General features: G+C 33.0%; 1 protein-coding gene across 1 annotated transcript in view; it reads right to left on the bottom strand.

Annotated features, from left to right (window-relative positions):
- The window catches only part of LOC113516693 (pseudouridylate synthase RPUSD2-like), a 555256-nt gene extending 532365 nt beyond the window's left edge, over positions 1-22891 (bottom strand). Inside the window, exon 1 of the mRNA XM_052901886.1 lies at positions 22207-22891. Within this exon, the coding sequence (XP_052757846.1) occupies positions 22207-22581 (375 nt within the window). The 5' untranslated portion in view covers positions 22582-22891. The remainder of the gene's footprint in view (positions 1-22206) is intronic.
- Between the last annotated feature and the right edge of the window lie 676 nt (positions 22892-23567).

Genomic DNA, 23567 nt, shown 5'->3' with positions numbered 1-23567 from the left:
CTAAGCAGTGGACTGCGAATGGCTGAAATGATGATAAATAGCCTGCTACAGTTTTTCTAAAACATACAGTATGGAGCGTTTAAAAATGGAGCTTTGTCAAAGTGTTTTGAGGATTTACAATGCATTACAGATTTCTATAGGTTAAACTAATTGTACACCATCAGACATGTTGTAGCGTTTTAGCTTTTGCTACAATTGTGATGTAAAAATCTGTATTTCTGATGAATCTTCTCATGCATTAAACAAAGTGTATTAAAATTGTAACATCATCAAATAAGGCATTTGTAAACGGCAATAAATATCTTAAAGATCTAGTTGCATAAATACCCGTATTATAAGGGAGGGTAGGTAAGAAATATTTTGGCTTTCTGTCAAATATTTTTTCTTATTTTTTATATTAAAAGGGAAGTGATATGATATATATAAACAAGTTTTGTACTATAGCTACAGAACCCCATTATTCTGTGTTCGATGCACGCTTTTTGTTTCCATTACTTTGGTTTAAGTCATAATTTTGGTGTATATGTAGAATAAGTATAACAAAGTATTGCGATTTTTTGTACTTGACATATTTATAAATAATTACTGGTATATTTATTGAGTCATTAAAAATAATACAGACAAAAGTAATAATATATTTTTTGTATCATTTCACCTAAGTTATATACCTATCATATCCCTATTTTATATGTACTGTAATGCTTATTATAAATCTGCAAGTGAGTTTACTTGTATGTCAACCTTTGACACTTTTTTTATTTAACTTAGAATGGCAACCAAGCTAACGGCTCACCTGATGAAAAGTGGTAACCGTTGCCTATAGACATGACCAATAATACCATGGACATAACAGAGTATACCGTTTTACACATGATAAAATGGGCGATGGAAAACTTTAATGGTTCAATCAATAATTACACAATTTGACATACATATATTATTTGAGAATGAAGGACATAAAACTGTTTTACATTTCGGTCAAACAAACGAACTCATTAAAATAAATCCTATGAATATTGTAAATGCAAAAGTTTGTAAGAAATTAATGTAACATTATTGAATTTCCTTTGTTTTTTTTTTATATACATATTGGTGGATTTGTATACCTCGATAGATGATCAACCTCATCGAGGACTTAGCCTGTTTTACCATCCATTGTTATGTACTGTTACCTATGTATCACAAAATAAAATAAATTAATTAATGAAAAGAACTTATATTATTGTTATTTTTCACGCAAACACTATTAAACGTATTTGAATGAAATTTGGTACACAGGTAGGTTATATCCTAACTGATTCATGCGAGCAAAGCCGCGGAATACAGCTATACAGCAGTATAGAACACGAACATAAATAAAAAAAATTTCAGCTTGTTTGTTTAGATGATGCATTGTTATAAAAACACAAGGCAAGATTGTTTATCAATTTTTTGTTGTGTGCGTTACGTTTTACGCCGAATCGCGATATCTTCGCAACCTCAATTACACTGTATGTTATTGTGTATGTTACACAATGGAATATTTGTCATTTCTAAGGCAATTTATGATAATTTTTGTTCCTTACAATATAAACATAGGATTTACTTCAGGGTTGCCAGACGAGATTTTTCAGTTTTACACACAAACAATGTGTTATCATGATTTAAAAACTAAACTACTGAATCTATTTTAATAAAATTTCCATGGAACCAATCTAGCATTATATCCTTTTAGACAAAAAAAAGACTTTTTCAAATCGGTTTACAACTGACATAGTTAGGAGGTAACAAACTTTAAAAAAAATACAACCGAAGTGAAAACCTCCTGCTTTCTGAAGTCTATTAAAGTATGCCTATTTTATATCACTCCATATCTGTTACTTCTCCATCTCTGCTTACTCGGCAGACATATGGCGTAAAGATAAAGAGAAATGAAAAGATAACGCTTGTATGTTTCTGACAGACTTTTTAATTTCGAAACGCAACACAAGCAGTGCCCTATTTCTTACTAAAATATATGTACGTATTTAATTTAATTTTAAGTACCAACCTGCACTTGACGTGGGAATGAATCTGTGAGCACCATCCCAGACAGTCCTCATTTTGCGGATCTCTCCAATTTTCGAGACTCAAATTCCGAGTGTTGGGAACCTTTAAACGCTTTGTTTTGTTGGTTCCGTATATATATCATTCATCATTATCATATCAGGCCTAAAAAGTTTGAATAGTAATTTCGAAATTAATACGTGAGTAAAAATAATAAAACCGATAGAAATAACTTTAACATACATATTTTATAAATTTTCATGTTAAAAAGAGGATCAAGTACTTTATTGTTACCCAATTGTGTTGAATCGTTGCTGCATTTATGTGTTACGTATACTAGAGAATTCAATATATAAATGAGGTTTTAAGGTAGCATGCGTATATAGCAAGAGATCTCTAGAGTTATATTAAAGCGATCAGTTTTATTTATTTATTTAAAGTAACACCAACAGCATATTGCATTATAACATATATAACAAACATTAAATACAATACAATATTAATGCCTATTATAGGTATTCACAGCATTTACTTTAACATAGTTATACAGTGCCAGAAAATGAAGTAATAATTATAATGAATTATTAACACAGTTAAAAAAAAACTGCATCATCTGGCTGGAATTATCTGTAAATATTCGTTCAAAATCGTAAACAGTAAACCTATTAAGAATCCTTATTCTATTCTATTATTAACCCATGATGTCTCACTGCTGGGAAAAGACCTCATCTGCTTCCCTTATTAAAAAAAAAATCTAAATAATTTTATACTGAAAAAAGATTATATATTTTGTTTGTAATGGATAAATTTAAAAAATAATTTAAGCGGTTTTAAAAATTATTCCACCTATAAAAAGTTAGATTAACAGCGAGTAACATGATCTTCATTTATTTATTATTCAATAAACCGGTGCTAAGCTGGGGCAAGTCGATTCGTTTGTCGTTTAATAAATTTAAAAAGTGGTAATTTAATAAATATGAAAGGTCCTTTTGCGTTGACCAAGTGGAAATTGAGCCAAATGTTATATAGCGTTTAAGGGGCCACCATGCCAAAATTTACTGGCACTCGATTGAATTCAGTTCACGGCACGTGCGGCCGATATTAATTTCTGGGAAATTCACAAGGAATTGGATACTCTGAGATATGAGGTTTCGACGTGCTGAAAACCCGCTTCGTTTTACGTGATTTCAGACACGAAGGTTGCCGAATAAAAGCTGGATAAAAGTTGCCGAGTAAAAGTTAATATAACAAATTACCCGATCTTCGTTGTAAAATATTTGAGTGAGACCATGAACAATATTTAGGGCAGAGACAATTGTTAGAAATAAACTTCGATCAGTAAATTATGTGATAGAAATAATTGAAGACTCCTACAAAAAATCTGACTTCAATTTGTGACAAAACCAGACATTTTTAAAAACTAATTTAGAAATTAAACCACTGAACCAATTTTGATAAAATGGGAGCTATAAGTATACGCTTTCTGATAAAATAAGATTTTTCCAAATCGGTTTAGAACCAACGGAGTAATGAAGTAACAAATATAAGAAAATATAATCAAATTGAATTGAAACTCCTTCTTTTTGAAGTTGGTTGAAAAATAAAGTATAAACATTCGTGAATATTTTTTTAATGAATATATTGTACTTCGACATTTTTAAGCAATTTGAAAAACTAAACAATTTGATGGCCCATTCAAAGTTAATAGAAATTGGCAACCGTCGCCCATATTCATGAATAGTACTATGGCCATTACACAACTCATTGTGATGCCTTCATTCTTAACGCTATAAGGTTCCTTTTTTAATGGGTGAAAAATAGAATGGTAACCCCACCTGCGCTATTACTATATACTGGCGAGGTACTAGTGATAGATGACAGGTAAGGATAACAACATGTCAGTTAGCCCATCCAAATTGTGTTTCAGTTTGAAAGGTAGGATATGGCGTGAATTTACAGGGTACAAAGGAATAACACCTGAGTCCTCAGGAATGGCAACGCATGGGGGGTATCATGGGCGAAACAGTATACTCTGTTATGTCCATGGCACTGCTCATGCCTATAGGCGACGGTTACCACTTTCCATCAGGTCAGCCGTCAGCTTGCTTGCCATTCTAAGTTGCATAAAAAAAATTACACATGAATTAACCATGATGGTTTCTAGGCGGAACTACGTGGAGACATGATAGTATCATGGGACTAAAAAACTCTATTACTAAAAGTCCCTTCTGCCCCTACAAATTACATACACTTGGCAGCATAAACAGAAGTGGTCTAGAGGTATTCAAAGAAAGATTTCTGTGCAATATTTCTGGTAATTCAATTTACCAATAGCCCAATATACTATCTAGAATCGCTTCAAGTTAAGCGGTCCCAATAAATATGCAATGAACTTGGCCGACGAACGATCAATCCACGCCAACATGAAGTGCAAACTGTTTATCATAATCGTCTATGAACACGAAAATTCAAATTTTATTGATAACGAAGCATATGCTGCGCTGTCGACGTAAGCAATGGTCAGAACTTGATAGATAGATAGACAGATACTCTTTATTATTCCCTGCAAAAGATTACAGCAGTAATTTTTAATAAACAAAAAAATTACAAGATCACATTGAGAAAATAATGGCCGGTCTTATCGCTAAAAGCAATTTCTTTCAGGCTTAGGACGAAGAAGAGCAATTATAAACAGTCGCAGGCACGATAAAAATTCTGTCCATTTTTAAACACTGAAGATATCTTAGCATCATAAAACAAGCACTATGTGTTTTTTTTTTACCAAAATTATTTAGTTCGCGATTGGGAGATGAGTATTGACTTAAGCTGCGATTTGATACAGCATAAATCTCTAGTAGCTATTTAAGTCTTGCACGCGTAATTTATTTTGATAGTGCTTCGGGTGCTTGTTTCACAGCAGCAAGAAGGAGCACTATGCGATTTATATTAATGAATGATAATGGAATAGTAACACCGCCTGTGCTGGCAGTCTACGCTGACAGGGCACTAGTGAGAGATGATAGGTGAAGATGAAAGTGTCAGATAGCCCATCGTGACGAATTTTACAATAATTAACCACCATGGATTAAAAAGGGAATCACTTGGAGGTCGCCCTGTAAGTAATATATCCTGTATTGCTTACAATAGGATAGTTACACCCCATTACTATCATTACCTTTCCCCCTACAACTACGAGATTTGGTATACATATACTATAATAGTATATGTCATATACGTGTAAGTATATTTGTTATTCATATATATTTATTCGTTTATATATGTAATTTTAGTATGTATATATATCAATAATTAGTAGTACCGCGTTCGAGTATTCTGACACTTCCCTATGGTTGACTGGGAGAAAATGCTTTTAGCATTAAGTCCACCATGTACACATATTTGTACTAATGAATGAATAAATAAATAAATGGAGATAGGAAATAAGCTACTTTTATCCCAGTCAGTGAACATACCCCCGTCACGTGGACGATATCGTAAATCCTAATATATTTATAAATAAATACATATTAGTCATAGACCAAGAAATAACTAAATGGGACAGATAAAGGAAACACTAGGTGTCATGTCGTATAGAGAGGTCAAAGATATGGCCTGAAATAGTGCTGAAGAGAATGCACCAACAAGAGGAAACTGTTAAATGAAAAGAGAAGTCACATAGTTACAGGCAGACTATACAAAATATTTTTTTTAAACAAAATGACAAAAAAGCTGACAGCCTAAAATAACTATAAGCATAAACTGCGCTCCAGATATCACAGAATACACTGTCTGTGTGTGGGATACAATGAAATATCTCATACTATATGTATGAAAAGGAAGCGCGTCATATCTTTAAGAAACTTCTAGCATAATTTCTTATATTGTTTGTGGGCTATGACACGTAACGTTGCGACGTAAATTTTGGATCGATTTTAATAATTATTTCAACAGGAGTTCGTCCCGTGTTGGTTCCGTATTTAGTTTTCAGCGCTTGCAACTTGTACTTTTTTTTACGAAACAAAAGACTAATAAACAAAAATTAGGGTATGATGAGGCTGACATATCCTTATAGGATAAAAGCCTCTAAATAAAAAAGATAAAAAAAGACTAATAAACCTATTTCACCTGTTAAAATGTTTGGTCATTTTCTTTTAAGCTAAATTAACTTTTAAAGTAACAATTTGAAGGAAAGTTAAAACAGGTTTTTAAAATGTGTTAATACATTTCTAGACAGTATTACTTTTCAAAAGACTTAAAAAAAAAGGGGGTTGTGAATTCGGTCGTATTTTTATGTTTGTTACTAACTCCGTCAGTTATATACCGATTTAATTTTTTTTTATCTGAAAGGATATACTTACAGATTAGTCCGTAGAAATTTTATCGAAATCAGTTCAGCTATATAGATTTAAATGAAAATTACTGGTTTTACCACAATTGAAGAAGTTTTTTTTATGCAACACAATCTTAATTATGAATATGACAGTTAATGAGTATAAGACTTCCCACAATCGAATTGAATTCACGGCACCCCATTTATAAAGATCGGTAAAACGTTTATAGTACACCTGTAAATTATTACCTACCCTTTTTTTACTCCACAACTGGCTAAAATGTACGCGATGCGCGCAATAAATTTTGTGATTTGTTGCATTAACACGAATTCAGTTAGGTCGACCTCGTATTAATTTACAGGGTCTTTGTTCCCTCCATAATTAGAAGGCAGCCGAAAAGAAATGTCAGAGGTCCCTCATTAGTGGGCCGTAGCGAACTTTGCGACGTACATAACTACCTACACCGTAGCTATGTCGCAGGGAATTTAGGATATTACGAATTTTGTTAAATAACCAAAACCAAACCATGAAATAACAAACACTGTGATATTCTATTATAATTTATTACTTACCATATCAGATGTTAACTGCCCATTACTGAATATAGGCCTCCCCTTATTACAGAGTTTTGCCAAAAGTTGCCACACTTAGCAAATGGATTGACAATTTTGGCAGTTAGGCTTTGGTGATTTTTGATTGGTGGTGCTTCAACCATTAAGTTACCTAAGTCGCCAAATACGACACCCACGGGAAAGGAAAGGGTGACCTATTCTATGCCGGGACCATACGGCATTGCTGAACATATGTCTCTTCTGTGTTTTTTTTTATACTACTGAGGTGGCAAACAAGCATACGGCCCACCAGATGGTAAATGGTTACCGTAGCCGATGAACAGCGGCAATACCAGAGGTATTGCAGGTTTTGCTAATAATTGCCACTCTTAGCACGCGGGTTGGCAACCGCAGTTAGACTTTGGTGTTGTTTAAAGAGGGGCGCTGCTTCCCATCCCTAGAACATTAAATATCCTTAGCCGCCTCTTACGATACCAACGGTAAAAAAGGGATAGCCCATTCTATGTCCAAAGCACACAGCATTATTCTTTTACTTTAGATTATTTGATTCAGTGAGTTCGATTCTAAGGCGAGATAATTTCTAATCTTAATTTTATTATTTGTTCTCGCTAAAAAAGTCAAATTATATGACAAAAGAAGAATAGAATAACGGGGTCATGAACTTTGAACTGAATGAGATCGACTGTGTTTCGTTTTAAATCATATCTCTCCTTAAGACGAGAGATGTGATTTTATTGATTTATATTGAAAAAAAATAGTAAATGAAGTAAATCAATTACATGTCATCCTAATTCCTGAACCAACAATAACTGTAGCTACCATATTTTCAATGATGCTTCATATCACGAAATTAAATGTAGAAAAATGAGAAAGGAAAACTTATATGGAAAGAATAAAGAACTAAAACTCAAGTAAAGCGACAAACATATACGCGCATGTATGTATATGTCATCATCATCATTACTTTATGATATCCGTAGGTATTTAATAAAATACCTGACATTCTTATTCCCCTGCGACATATACAAAGTAATTGACGAGGTTCGTTTGGTCTTTGTAGATCTTGTGATGACATGAATAAAAAGGGATAAAGAGGTTTCTTCAGGATCGGCGCGCACGTGACACGTCCCTGGTATTTCAAAGGCCTATGGAAGGCGGCGTTGCCAGTTTGGGTACTTTTTCGCAATTTGAGTAAAAATTTTTCTGTTCGCGAAATTTTGTAGAAATTAAATTCCTGTAGAAATGTTTGGAGTAAAGTGAAATGGGCTTGGAGAAATTTGGGTGATTTTTATTCTCGTTATATTTTGAGACATACAGTGCTGTTACAACAGCAATGTTTCTATGATTCGTACCATAAGAATAAAGACTAATTCTTATTCTTGTTATTTTCACAGATTTCCATAAAGTTTCTGAAGTTGAATAAATTTCAGGATTGTTGTAGTCTATTAATTCTTTTTGGATTTCATCAATTCTCGTTTCTTATATTGTAAAATTATACAATATATTTTCACAGGCTTTACAATTACGGGGACCCCTGAACCTAAAAGAGCCCGCCTCGTTTCCGAATCATCTAACAGCAGCGGCGGGCAACAATGCATAAATTACAATTGATATTCTCGTAAACTTGTTTACGCGAAGAACGTTTTAATTGTCCATTGAATATTAATTTTATGTACTCTGTATAAATATCTACAGGGAGTTCATTACGTTTTATATTTCATTTTGCACCTGTCGTATCTCGTAACAGAGTATTCGCCAAAGACAACTCCGTTTAAGCAACATTGAGCGTGTCTTGCTAAGACTTTAACTTAATAAAGTGTGAGCAAATTTTAATCTTCGCATCCGTATATCTGCTTCAATGTTTGTTAATTTAAAATACAAAGTTTGAATTAAGAATTGAATTCTTTTTAAAAATAACACCGAGACAAAGGTAATGAGTGTCTACGGATAGAGCAGCTAGGATTATGTAGAAAATAAATAACATGCTACAATTATTTACTATTAATTCAATAACTCAATTTAATATAAGAATTCAGTTAATAGTTCAGGAAAATGAAGAACTAATTTCTGTAAGCAAATTAAATTTCATCGTACAAAGAATACACATTAAAGACCATGACGAAAATCTTTAAGATGTTAGACTAGTGACATTGATAGATCACTTACAAGTCTGGATATAATAAATAATTAAAATTCCACAAGACTAAGTTCGCTTAGCGAGAAAGGTCTGCAAAAGTTGAGCAAATTTGCAAGCAAATTGGACTTTGTTAAAGTTTTATGAAAATTACAACTCGAAAATGTTGTTTAATAAACGAAGTCTCCTTTTAATGTGCATTTTTCATTCTATGCAATAATATTTATTAAGTAAAAGAAATAAGATAATATGAAATTTTCTAAAATTATGAACAATATATTGGACATCCAGCTTGTATTCTGATTTACCTGAGTATGCCACATTCGTTTAGACATGTCAAAAGAATATTAAATAATATAATTAATTAATATATATTATATTGAAGATATTGTATTACTTATTTAATACAGTTATTATTAAATAATACAACATCTTCAAAGCCTAACTGCAGTTCTCAACTGGCCTGCCAAGCATTGCAACTATTGGCAAAACCCCCCATATGGGGAAGACTCATGTTCAGTAATGAACAGTTAACGGCTGATAGGATGATGATAATATGCAAAATGAAAGTATAAGTCCCGAAAAAGGTGCAGACTTTGAAATATAAAATATACCATGTGCTCTAGATATATAGCATGTGCAGATAGAGCATTAAGTCTCAAAAACGGGTCAACTTTTTGTCAGCTAATTATCAAATTAACTAACTTTTTTGTCAATGCTCTATATACTTACACATAAAATGTATTTTGACGTATTGTTTAATAAATAAAATATAGTGTTTATGTATTAAAAAATCGCAGAAATTATAAAACAAAATAAATATAGAAGTTATAAAGGAATCACTCATAACTAATTATTACGAAAAAGATGTATTGAAAAGTTGACCCGATTTTCTCGAAACATTTGTATGGAGACACTTTATCTATATAATCTAAGCATGTGTGAGGAAAGGATCATTCTCCGAAACCAATGTAGATACATAAGCCCATGAAACTTGAAGTATTCGTAGAAATTAAAATTAATAAAGAGATAGAAACCTAAAAGCCTCGGATCGCCTATTCCATAAAGGACTTAGCGTGAAAACAGTCTGGAACAGTTACGAATCACTCATCACAACCTAATTACGGATACAAACAACGTAAAAACCTTAATATAAATGCCTATCTTTTAGTAAATCATGGGCCGTGCAAGTCGGCACGGCAAGTTTTTCCATCTTTATAGCACCCCAGGGATTGAAACGGTAGGATTCGGAACACTAACGGCATTAATATTAATGCCCGAGCCTACTAGATATTATATTGACTGCGGGTTAGTCATTTTGTAGTACACGCACATATTTCATGAGGAATATGTAATACTTCTTAAAAAATGGGGTAAAGAGGTTTTTTCATGGTCAGCAGAACGCGCTTAATAACCTTTTTATTATTATTATTACAAATTACAGACGTTCATAGGCCGCGGTAACAGCTTACCATCAGGTCGGCCATATACTTATTCGCCAACTCAGTGGTATAAAAAAAAAATTTAAAACTAGACTTTTTAGACTAAAGAGCAACCTAATTTAATGATTTCAATACACCAACAAAACAAAAATATTCGTAGCTGGAGAGCTACTAAATTGTTAATCTGAAGACATAAAATTAGAAGTATTCGATAGGCCTGTTTAATGTTGAGAATGCAAAGAATTTGGGTTCCACTCTCGTAGCGTTTTTATTTATTGCAATTTCAAAGCCCAACTCCAAGCTTATACGTACAGAAACAATACAATGTAGTCGATCCAATTTTCTGAATTACATACATTACATTATTATTTTTTCTGCAATACCTGGATTTTAAGGTAGATTATATATATATATATATATATATATATATATATAGAACTATATCAGTACAACTATCAGACTGACTTTAAACGCAATCAAATTGAGATGAAATCGACATTACGTCGAATAATAGCCGAATGGATGATCAAAACTAACGAGATAGTTTACAAGCATTAACTGGATCACATCAATCTTATTCGACAGACAAATTATGGCAATTTCAGTCAGATATTTAGACATATCGATGAAATTTAGATAACAGCGTTTAATATAGATGAATAAGAGAACTAAACCAATACAAAATTGACGTAATGCACAGTCTGTACGGATTAAAGCAGATCTGTGAAGATTGCTAGCGGCTGACAGCGATCGGGCGGATGATGGATGTCAGGTGATCGGCACATCGCATATTCAACGAAGCAGTTATGACGTAGATAAATGTCCTGGATTTTGAAATGATATTTCCAAAAGCCTAAATCGCTTTACTGATATTGTTGTGTTATTTTTCATCATATAAAAATTAGAATCTACTATAATTTAATCTGTACACTGAGAGAATACTAAATTTCCATTTGTTTGCACCAGCTACGTACCTATTACAGTTTCTTTAAGAAATAACAATAAAGGACAGGATTATATTAAAAAAACTACGAAGACGTTAAAAGACACAATAACAGTTTTTCTACATATTCGTAAATAGACACTTGGTAAAAGAAACCTTAATCGTAAAACTTAATGTAATAGTGTATAAAATAGCAAATAATAAATTACATACAGAGTGATGATGACGATGATGAAAGAGGAATTGGCAGCAGCGTCCCTCTTAAAACATATCTAAAAGTCTAACTGCGGTTTGCAATCCGCCTGCCAAGCATGACAACTACTGGCAAAACTCCCCTCACGGGGTAGGCTTATATTCAGCAATGGACAGTTAACAACTGAAATGATAATGATATACAAAATAAAATCTAAATTATTAACTTTCTTCAGCTTACTTATAAAGGATTGTTCTACAAATTAAACTGAAAGGAATATATGCTTATTTGCCACCTTGATGGTATAAAAAAGAATATTTGTCTTATATCAACTAATGTATCGTTGATATACGACTGAAAAAACTAAATATAAGATACAACCAAGGCATGTCTAGCAATCAAATACTAATATTATAAGCGTCAATTGTAAAGATAGATGCTTGTTACTTAATCATGCTTAATTTAACGATTAAATTAATGATTTCAAAGAAATCTACCACTTTAAATTATACCTTAATTTAAAACAGAATACTTCATACACTGAATCAACAAATTTTAAAGAAAAAAACAGTTAATAGTAAATAAAGCTCTAAATTTTTGTTTCAAGCTTCATTAGGAAAAATATTCAATTACACAGATCGAAACAACACTCCCTTCAAAGAGATGATTTCGATTTTGTCCTATTAAATTGTTAGCACAAACGACTTTAAAACTGCAAATTTTCGTTCATTTTCGATTTTTGAATCGGTCAATTTAAATAATCGCTAAATCGCAGCGCACCGGAAAAGTTCCATAAATTTAAGTCGACGTCGTATTTGAAAATCTTTAAGCTCATTTGGGCATGTAATTTTTACCCCTTTACCTTTTCAAGTCCGCCACTCCGCCTAAAATAATATTACAAGGCCGAGAGACTGGGCAACGAAGATTTTTCGCTTACCTGAACGATCTCAGCACATTTGTGAGAAACAAAGCGCCTTTTAAAAACACGCTGAAGGCTATTCTCAATGTAAACTACTTTTTAAATGATTCTAAAAGAATTTTTTATTCTTGAAGAGTAGGTTTATTTTTATTTGTATTTTTTTTAATAAAACGGTAACAGTGACTTAACTTAGCACTAGGGCATTTGAAGATAATGGCTCAGATGCCTAGTCTGTCTTAGCTTTTGATATTTTGAAGAACTGCATGTTAAAAACCTGTATTGGGGTTTTAGAAAGCAGTCCCACAACTTGCTAAGAGCTTGTGTATGAGGGAGCCCACACCTAAAGCTTATAAGGTACAGAATAAATGTAAATGAACATTTTTAATTGAAAGAAAGAAAGATTTTTATTGAAGTAAACTTAGATTTTTTTTAATAGTAATTTTTTCATAACCGCCCCCATTCGGAACGCAATTTGAGCCAAAAAGAACGAACAAGAAACTCAGTTGTTATTTTTGTTCATAAAGTTTAATTATATAAATAATGAATTTGTGTGCATAAAAACTACTAAGCAATGTCAGATCAAATCAAGTTTAAAATATATATAGTACATAATTAATACAAAACAATAAAATAACTCAGTTGTAGTGGTCAGAGCAAACCAGTCCTTATAGGCAGCACCAGTTCACGAGTATGACAGATTAGCTAGTCCTTATTGCGCTCAACCATATTTTAGGGAACTCAATAACCCAACCCACCACGCCCCCACCTGTCTAGACATTTTAGTGAACATTACTTACTCAAGGCTCAACGACGTCATAGCCAAAATAAAAAAAAAAAACTCATACTACATAACAATTACCGTATCGATTGAATACTTATTTGTGTAATAGTTTTACAACTTTAACTGAAGTAATGAAATTTTAAAAACATACTGAGTTTCAGATACGTCTGTCTTAGTATCTGAGATTGAGAGTAACATCTTCAGATGCAAAACAGCATGTGACCGCACTTACACTTTTTGCAGACATTTGGCAACTCACCAAAAACGGAATGTAAAGTCGACAGGTTAAAAAATACCACCAGATTCCTTAATTCCTTGCGGAGGCAATATTAATGAGCTGGGACGACCTAACTGTTAAATGAGGCAGTCCTGGCCCCTACAAATGAGGCCAATTAAGAACTCGACCTCCTTTGTAAATCTTGCCTTTATTAAAAAGATAAATATTACACCTTGTATCCGTCTATAGATGTAATAAAACAAGTTTCAATATTCAAAAAAAGTATTTTGTTCAAAAAAGTTGTATTCAAAATGATTTAATCAAACATAAAGAATTAATAGGTATAAACAGTAATGCACCAGATGTAGGTCATTTCTGCCACAAAGACGTAACACCTGTTTCGCTGACAGTGCGACTGGTTGACAGTTGACATGCCTAATTCAACTTGAAACGGGCCAAACTTTACCACAATAAATATAGATATAGTGGTTCGTGAGTTACTCCAAAGTTGTGATATCATTTATACATACAATATAATTAAAAAAATTTAAATTTAAAATATAATTACTTAATAATTTGGTGACACATTATTACGAGACTCTAAGCAGAGTCGGAAATTTATAAAAGCATATCAAAAAATATGCACTCAATTAACTTCAGTTTTTTTTACCAGATTTAATTTATATTTATTACACATGTAAATAATTTATTGATTTATAATCACATTCAACGCTGTCAAAATGAGGCCTTATCAAAATAATTAGTTTTTAATCGAATTTCATTGGTTAAACTTTGAATTCATTTTGGAATTGCTTAATTGTCGTTTATCAGGTTTCACGTTTTATCAAGATACATAATAAAACAATACACATGTTTATTTTAAGATTCATATGTTCGAGGAATGGAGAGCAGCGCCTCTCTTAAAATATCACCAAAATAACTGCGGTTATCAACCCATCAGCCAAACGTGATAAATACTGGCAAAAAAAAAATAAAAATATTCTAGCACTCGGACGATAATGCTTTGGCTTTTTGATTACTTTAAAGTAAAATAGGCATGTGTATTAATATTGTATTATATTTAATGTTTGTTATATATGTTATAATGCAATATGCTGTTGGTGTTCCTTTAAATAAATAAATACTTATAAGAGAAAGATAAAGATCTATCCTCGGGGCTAAAGTATCCTAGGCATTCGGTCCCTGCGCATAACTTCATGGAAATTATTTAAATTAGTACGCGTTTCGGATTACGTCCCCGGTTCGTCATATTTTAGGTAATTGTTACCAACTTTATATTGATTACAAAATCTCACAAATTTTCACTAATTTAACAAAGTTTAAATAGACGATGTCTGTACATGGAAGACGTTTAAGAAACTTTTAGTTTTAATAGTAAAAAATATTTTTTTACAGATTTTGTCTGTTTATATATTTGTTACGGTATCACGCAAAAACAACTGCATCAAATTGAATACGGTTTTCATTATTGTATATCTGAAGGTCTAACTTAAAAACTGTACTATGTTTCGTCTTGATACGCCATTTTTTATTTTGCTAGAAGAGTCCCGCGATTGATCACGATCTCACCTGATGGAAAGCGATGATGTGGTTAGACCACATGGATGGAGCTCGCGAGCCCATGAATAGCCTATTCACATTTGCCTTAAATTGATGGAATTATATTTGTATTGTTTATAATTACTCCTCTCCATCCAAAGGTTGCCTGGAAGAGATCGCTCTTAGCGATAAGGTCGCCCATTGTTTTCTCATTGTGATTATTTCTTGTAATTATTTATATTTATAATAAGTTTACTATTGTAATCTTTTGGACGAAACAATAAAAAGTATCTATCTATCTATCTATATTTAGATGGTAAAACTTAAACAGAAAGAGAATTCCACTCCTAAACCGTACGCATGATGAAGGAAGACGCAAAGCACTTCGTGCATATAAATGGTGTGTCTACGAAGTAAGTCAACTAGAATTTATCTATATCATTTGTTTTCCTACTACTCCACGCAGACGAATAGCGGGCAATAATCTATTAATATAAAAATAAACCTTCATAGAGTGAGAACAATGCATTAATAATTGTATTATAGTTGAATTGTTTATATGTCATTGTTTATTTTTATGTTTTTGGTGTAATAAAGACGTAAATAAATAAATAATTCATTTAAATATACTTATAATACCAACACGTAAACCCCTCGAAAGCAAAAACAAAATCAATATTGGTTCAGAATTATTGCAGAGAAAATATTGCATAACTTAAAAAAAAGTACAGAAGAATCTCGAATCTTCAAAATGTAGCCACTCAATAATAATAAAACATCAAACACCAATACAGGCATATTGACTAGAGCCACAATAAGAACTTTATTATGACGAAATATCTTTCCAGTATCCGATAGAAGAATGTCACTTAATCTAAAACAATAGTATTTAAAACACGCGGCCGAGGGAAAACGTTATGACAAAGGTGAATTCTTGTTCCAACTTCCCTACACAAAATGACGCAAGAAATATCCGGCGTGCCCTCCGCGAAACTCTGGTAAATTCTTTAAAATTACTTCGACAAAATCCCCTTATTGTCTTTCCGACAATGTCTCACAGTGATGGTAGATATTCCAATATTACTTTTTAATGTGTGATTAAAGGAAATTGTGGAATTTTCATTCGGGACATCGAAGTTTTTACTATACTTGCGGGCGATTAAGTGAGTACTATGTTTTGAAACTTAAGAACTTACATTAACACCAAGAAGATTAATGACGACGATAGAAATCTAAAAATTAAGTCAGAGATCAGCATTAAGTTATCGCTACCTAAACTTCAATTTATTATCTATACTAATATATAAAAATTACTAAAATATTTATTTATACTCTATTTTTAACTATATAACTACTAATAATTTATAGTACTATTTTTGCACCATATATGTTATGCTTTATATACAAACCCTATAGATACCTTCTCCTTTCTGGTTCTCAAGATTGACTGAAAGAACGTAATATATTAAAATATAACACCTATACATGGCCTGGGATAGAGCTGGCTGGAGGAAGATGCATGAATTGGTTGCACCGACAAGAGGAAACTCTTAAATAAAAAGAAATAACAATAATATTTATTTATTTATTTATTTATTCTTTATTGCACAATAAAATTTTGTACAAATGGCGAGCTTAATGCTTCATAATATATATACTTTTGTGCAGGAAATAAAAACTGGTGAATCTCCAATTAAGTATGTTTATTTATTGTTACAGCCCTTCCCTTCTACCAGCGCACATTTAATAGTAAGCATACCATAGTCCTCAGGAGATCTTCAATTGGTGATAATGAAATGGTAACCCCGTCTGCGCTATCGGTATACACTGGTGGGGCACCAGTGAGGGGTGAAATGTGAAGATGAAAACAGTTCAGTTAACTCATCGTGATGAATTCTACTTAAATTAACCACGATAATTTTCAGGGGGAGCCACGTGGAAGTCAACCTGACAGGCCTATTGCTAGTAATGGAAAAATTAAACCCTATTACTAACAATCCTTTCCTCCTAGTCCTCAGGAATAGCAAAGCATGAGAGGCGCCTTGGGAGGCTTATGTTCAGCAGTGAACAGTTAATGGCTGAAATAATTATGATGAAAGTTTAGGCGGTACAAAGAAAACTATTGTTTGCGGATTACTCATCGATATTTAATCAATTATAGATTAAACTACCTTACAGGAAATTCGAGAGATAACCACCTATCTTATCGAGGGATCGCTTCTAGCTAGTGACGAGGAGTGCTGTGCGTATCATTAAAATTTCCAATGGAGTCTATGTGCTATATAATAAAATATGTATTAAGTTAACAAAGTACCAGAGAGAGACTTTGTACAAAAGTCGATTGCTTGGATACCTCTGTCCCATTTGTGTTTCAACCGTGAATCAGTTGTGTTTACATGGCTGTGTTTCGGTTTGAAGGGTGGGATATGGCGTGAATTTACTGGGTACAGAGGAATAACACCTGAGTCCTCAGGAATGGCAACGCATGGGGGGTATCACGGGCGAAACAGTATACTCTGTTATGTCCATGGTACTGCTCATGTCTATAGGCGACGGTTACCACTTTCCATCAGGTGGACCGTTAGCTTGTTTGCCATTCTAAGTTATATAAAAAAAAGTACATAAAGTATCTAATATACTAAATTAGGATATAACTTATCCGTGTACCAAATTTCATTCAAATCCGTTTAGTAGTTTTTGCGTGAAAGGGTACCAAACATTCAACCACCGTTCCGAACTTTGGCATTTATGTTATTATCCTTACTAATATTATAAATTTAAGGAGGGATAAGGGGGGAGGAACCAGTTTTATTGCTAATAATATACCCTATCAAGTCGAAATCCACGTGATCCCCCTGGAAACCACTGTGCTAAAGTCCAGGTGTATTCGTCACGATGGGCTAATTGATCGGCCTTTTCATCCTCATCTATCATCCTTCACTGGCGTCCCGCCAGCTTATACCGGTAGTGCAGGCAGGGATATCATTTCATTATCATTCATTAAAAAAATATTATAAATGTGAAAAAGAGAGGCACCCACGAAAAAGAAAGGTGTGGCCAATTCTATGCCGAGACTACACAGCATAATACAAATATAATGTAATATATAGAATAGGAAGAACCGTCAACCGATGGGGAAGAAAGGTTCTTTAGTGGCGACCACGTACGGGTAAATGCAGTGTAGGACGACCCCCCACTAGATGGAGTGACGACCTGAAAGCAGGGAGTCAGTAGATGCAGGTGGCTCAGGACCGTTCTTTATGGCAGTCTATGGGGGAGGCTTATGCCCAGCAATGGACAGATAATGGTTGAAATGAATAAATACAGAATAGGATAAAGAAAAAATCAATTTGAATCGAATCGAAACATTGAATGTTTCGATTTTTTTTTTTTTCTTATTTTATTCAGAGAGTGTTTCTAATTTTATCGAAGCTTAGTTATTTTTGAAACGGAATATAATATGAATAGCATCTACAAAATTATATTAATAAGCAACAATTTACTTACCTATTAAAAGCCTTGATTTACAAAAGCTGAAATTACAGCAAATATTAATGGAACGGTCCGATTCAATGCTACCAGATATTATGTACTATGTAGACAAATCCTGATTAATTTGAAATTCAGCGAATCACAAATTCGTCTGGCTTTTGCGGTCCCATCTATTATGAATGTGCTAAGCCGCCTTTGGGTCCCTTTTAGAGGTCTTGATAGCCGAAATTACATTACGAGTTGGTAATTTGAACAAATGTCAAAAGTGCTATTAAGTGATACAAACGCGATTATGTTATTATTAGACTTTTTATCCTTAGCTCAACCAAAAACCTCTTTCAAAAAAAGAGCCCAAAATTAAAAGCGAAACAAAAGGAATTTAACATTTTACTTTTGTTTAACAGATATCAACAAAAAACGGCTTAAAAATGTTAATATTTCACTGAACTAGGAAGAATCTTGCGATTCGTATCCGTTTAAAATTATTTTGTTTCATTCCTCTACTGTTAATATCTGCCAAAACTAGAAGGTTGATTATCACTATTACTACCAGAAGTTCCACAACCTTTTATATTTTTTTTGATAGGTGAAAATGGTATGGTAACCCCGCCTACGCTAACGGGATACGCTGGCGGAGCACCAGTGAAGGGTGATAGATGACAATGAAAACAGGCCAGTTAGCCCATCATGATGAATTCATCAGGAATTAACCATGATAGTTTCCAGGGGGAACTGCAAGGAGGTCGACCTGGTTGAGTATATTGCTAACAATGGGATTCTCAGTCTTCATCACTAAAAATTCCTTTTCCCCCGACCTTCCATATTAGCCATCTAACTCCGCCTGCAATTTTGTTCACGCACGTTTTGTAACACGTGGTTAAAATGTAATGTGTTTATTTTTGTTTGAAAGTATTAGTTTTCAAAACTGTTAAAAAACTACACTGTATTTTTTTTATTGTTTGTTGTTTTATTATAGGGTTGTTATTATTTAATTTTTAGACTCGAGCAGACGGTCCTCCTGATAGAAAGTGATTACCTTCGTCTATACGCACCTGCAATACGAGGGAAGTTGCTTGTGCTTTGCCGACCTTTAAAATGTTTGTAGGTTTAAACCGTTTTATATTGTAAGGGCAAAACTTTGGAAGATTTAATTCTAAGCTTTCTTGGTACGGAACATCTAAATCATTAGCTTAATTATCTTGACCTAACATAATATTGAACCCTGTTGGGCCCTTTGTGTAACAATTACCTACAATAACTTCATATTACAAATAATGTGAATCGATTCACGTGTTTTACGCCCAAACTACCCGTGCATTCTTGATAAAATGCTTAACATATCCAAAATCAACAGACCAAAGCACACGAGTGTGCCCTTCGCCTCCGGCTTATGTTTTATTAAAACTGAATTAACGGGCCCCAATTGTGTTCTGTCGTCTATACGAGACCCTTTATTATTAAACATCGGTTAATCAAAGGACAGCCTCAGAAATTAAACCAACCTTTGTAAACTTAAATAAGGGAAATTGGTAATTTTAATGGTTTACATAGGATATGAAATATTATTTGGCTATGTAAACTACAATTAAGTATTTTAGTTTCCGCACACAACGTGATCAATTGTGTTTATAAAAGTGAAAATGAATTTATTTGTTACCACATAGCGTCTTAACGTCTCGACCAATCAATCAAATGAAATTTGGTGTAATTTAACATCTAAATTAAAAACTGGTGTAAGTTTTAATTTGATACGCCATAGCTAGAAGTAATCTATTTCATTGTTTTTCCTACTTCGGGAATCTGCACGTACGAAATAGCGGAAGAAAACAGTAAATAAATAATCCTTCTTTATTTTTACAACATAATTATTTAAATTAATAATAACAATTTCATTAAATTAATTATAGATTAAATAATTACATATTTATGTATGACAGAGCCAAATACAATATTTTGTACAGACTAAGTATGTAGGCACTTTATCAATTAGGTGAATAGTGTACAGTGTACCATTATAACACAGCGGTGTATCGAGAAATAGATGGAAATAGTGAATACACAGCGGGCTTTTACCATTATTCTACATAGCTATAGAAATACCTAATATTATACCACAGTGTAAGGAACAACCAGTGGTCCAACACCTTTAACAGGAGGGAAAGAAGGGATTATTAATTAAGGGATACTAACAACCCCATTATTAGCAAGACACCCTGCCAGAGCGACCTCCTCGAGGTTTCCCCTGGAAATTTATCGTGTTTTTTTTTTATTGATGAATGGAATGGTGACCCCGCCTGCGTTGTCGGTATACGCTGGCGCGGCACTAATTATGGATGATAGGTGAGGATGAAAGCAGATCAGTTGGCCCATCGTAAAGAATTCAACAGAAAGAAACTGATAGTTTCCAAGAGTAACCGCGTGGAGGTCGAACTAATAGGGTATGGTAATCAATAGGGCTGTTAGTATTTAATTAAATTAATAACAATTCTTCCCCCCCCCCCCCATCATAGGAAATACGCTGGTATATATCCTATGATAGGGAGAGAGGGGGGGTATACGCTGGCGGAGCACCAGTAAAGGATAATAGACGAGAATGAAAATGTAGTTTAGTTAGTCCATCGTGATGAATATACTTGGAATTCGGCTCGATGGTTAAAAGGGAGAACCACTTGGAGGTCGACTTGACAGGAAATACTGCTAACAATGGGACCGGCAGTCGGCATCACTAACAACCCCTTCCCCCAATCGTCATAGTTAATCTTGATGAACTTGATGCTTGATAAGACTTGATCTTGACGAACCCAAAGGCGACTATACTTTATTATATCTCTAATGTCCCGCCAGTATATACCAATGAGAATGAGAGAGATGACCAGTGACATATCATCGTGACAAATTCATCAAAAATTAACCACGATAGTTTCCAGAGAGAAAGGCGTGAAGTCGATCTGAAAGGTCATATTGTTGGCAATAGGGTTCCTAGTCATCGTTACTAACTATCACTTCTCATCGTGGTAAAATGGTCAGATGTAGGCTATCAGTACGAATAAACATAATAAACTGCGTATTTTCGTTTTATTACAAAGTAAACAATGTCCGTTCAATTTAAATACAAAGGATTATAAATAAAAATACACACAGCGCCCTCTTTAAGAAGTTTGTGCAATTAAAATAAATTTAACTAAGTTGCATATAACCAAAAACACAGAAACATCTGCTTAGAGTTAATACAATGTTATTAGTTAAACTCGACAGATGGCGCGGAAACTAGTTTCGTTATCAAAGAATTTAATATTGTAATTTCTAAACTTTATTAAAAATTTTGGAATCCTTTAAATCCAAATATTTAAAAAAAAAAAAAATAGTAAACTATATTTTCAAAGATAAAATCAGAAGTGCTAATGAAATAAGTGATTTAGTAGCACTTTTGCTTTTGTCTTTGTGTAAAGCATTGCTGCTTGACAAATTAGTTTAAATGATAAATCATAGATGGCGCTCATCGTTTTACAAAAGAAAAACAACAGTATTTTATAAAATTATATTACTCTTTTAGAATGAAATCTTTGACTGCACTATTAAATTAATTTAATCACTTACCTGTTCATTGCTGCTGCTCATGAAGCTGGCCTCCCAGAAATCTTCAATATTCTCCGGAAAATCACACTCCTTCGTTGGATCAGGACTCAAACATGGTTGCCTCATTTTGAACACTAATATTAACCCACCATCCTCTTCTTCAGGCCTCCAGGCACCACACATTGTCGCCACAGTCCTGGTTTTCTCTACATTACTCTCTGCATCATGGTTTAATTTAATTTTCTTTATGGGTGGAGAGTCGAGATCAGAATTAATTTTGGAATTTTCACTGGCCATTATCAAATTATTTCGACTTTTAAATCGATATAGTTCAAGTAATTTAATGACTTTATTTTTATTGGGAATTGTTATAAATTTTTTCAGAAATCCTATCATAACACAACTTAAAAACAAAACGTAATAAAAGCCTTACAAACTATTTATTTTAATTAATATTATTAGAAACACAAAAAATTTGAATACGAATAGAATTATATGAATTTAAATTAGATATTTAAGAAATAAACACACGCGGTACTCCACAAAAAATACCGGTTCTAACCACTCAATTAATAAACACTTGATTATATCGAAAGCTTGAAGAAGCTTAGTAAATAATGAGACCCACTGTGATTTCATTCAATTGTCATTGACACTCTACACAAGAATAGTCCAGTTTACTCGTTTTTCGCTCAAAAATCCCGACGTATTTAGGTTATCAGGGAACTCTAACAGAATTAAAAACAAACAGCTGTTTTCTTTGGCGTGAACTGTCAAAAGTGTCAAACGTTGGATGCGTTCGTAAAATATTAATTTCTTACAACAAATTCAAATATTTAGGTACGAATTCACAAAGAATAATATTATTCCTACGTATGTTAATTATATATTAATTTTAATAAATTATTATTCGTCTTACTAATTTTCACTCAATTGTCTGAGTTTTTTACATATGCAAGAAGCAACCTATTTATCTAATTACAACGGCGTAATTATTTTACCCGAGGCTCATAGTAAATTTATTGAATGGGGCCTTTACCTAAAAAGCGATGTTGTAGTTTTATTTTAGGCCAGGCCGTCTCCTTAGGTAAAGGGTTCGAGCAATTTACTCGCTTTTATAGTTACGTCACTGCCAGACTGGGTATTTTTTTATAATTTTGGGTAAAAAATTAATATACGTTAAATTTTGAAGAAGAGTAAAATGGACTTGCAGTAATTTTTTTATTTTTTATTTTATTTTTAGTAGTGGTTTTAATAATTGTAAAGTCTGTAGAGGTATATAGTGAAGTAAAATACGATAATGAAGATTATATAATAAAAGATAAGGAGAAAAAAAACAAAGGATTTGCCTTTTTTCGTCATCCTCTTTGTTGCATTTGGTA

Source organism: Galleria mellonella, unplaced genomic scaffold (assembly GCF_026898425.1).
Source record: "Galleria mellonella isolate WM207_F2 unplaced genomic scaffold, CSIRO_AGI_GalMel_v1 utg83, whole genome shotgun sequence".
Taxonomy (NCBI): Eukaryota; Metazoa; Arthropoda; class Insecta; order Lepidoptera; family Pyralidae; genus Galleria; species Galleria mellonella.
Note: the sequence above shows the minus strand (reverse complement) of the source record. Positions and strands in the feature narration are given on the sequence as shown.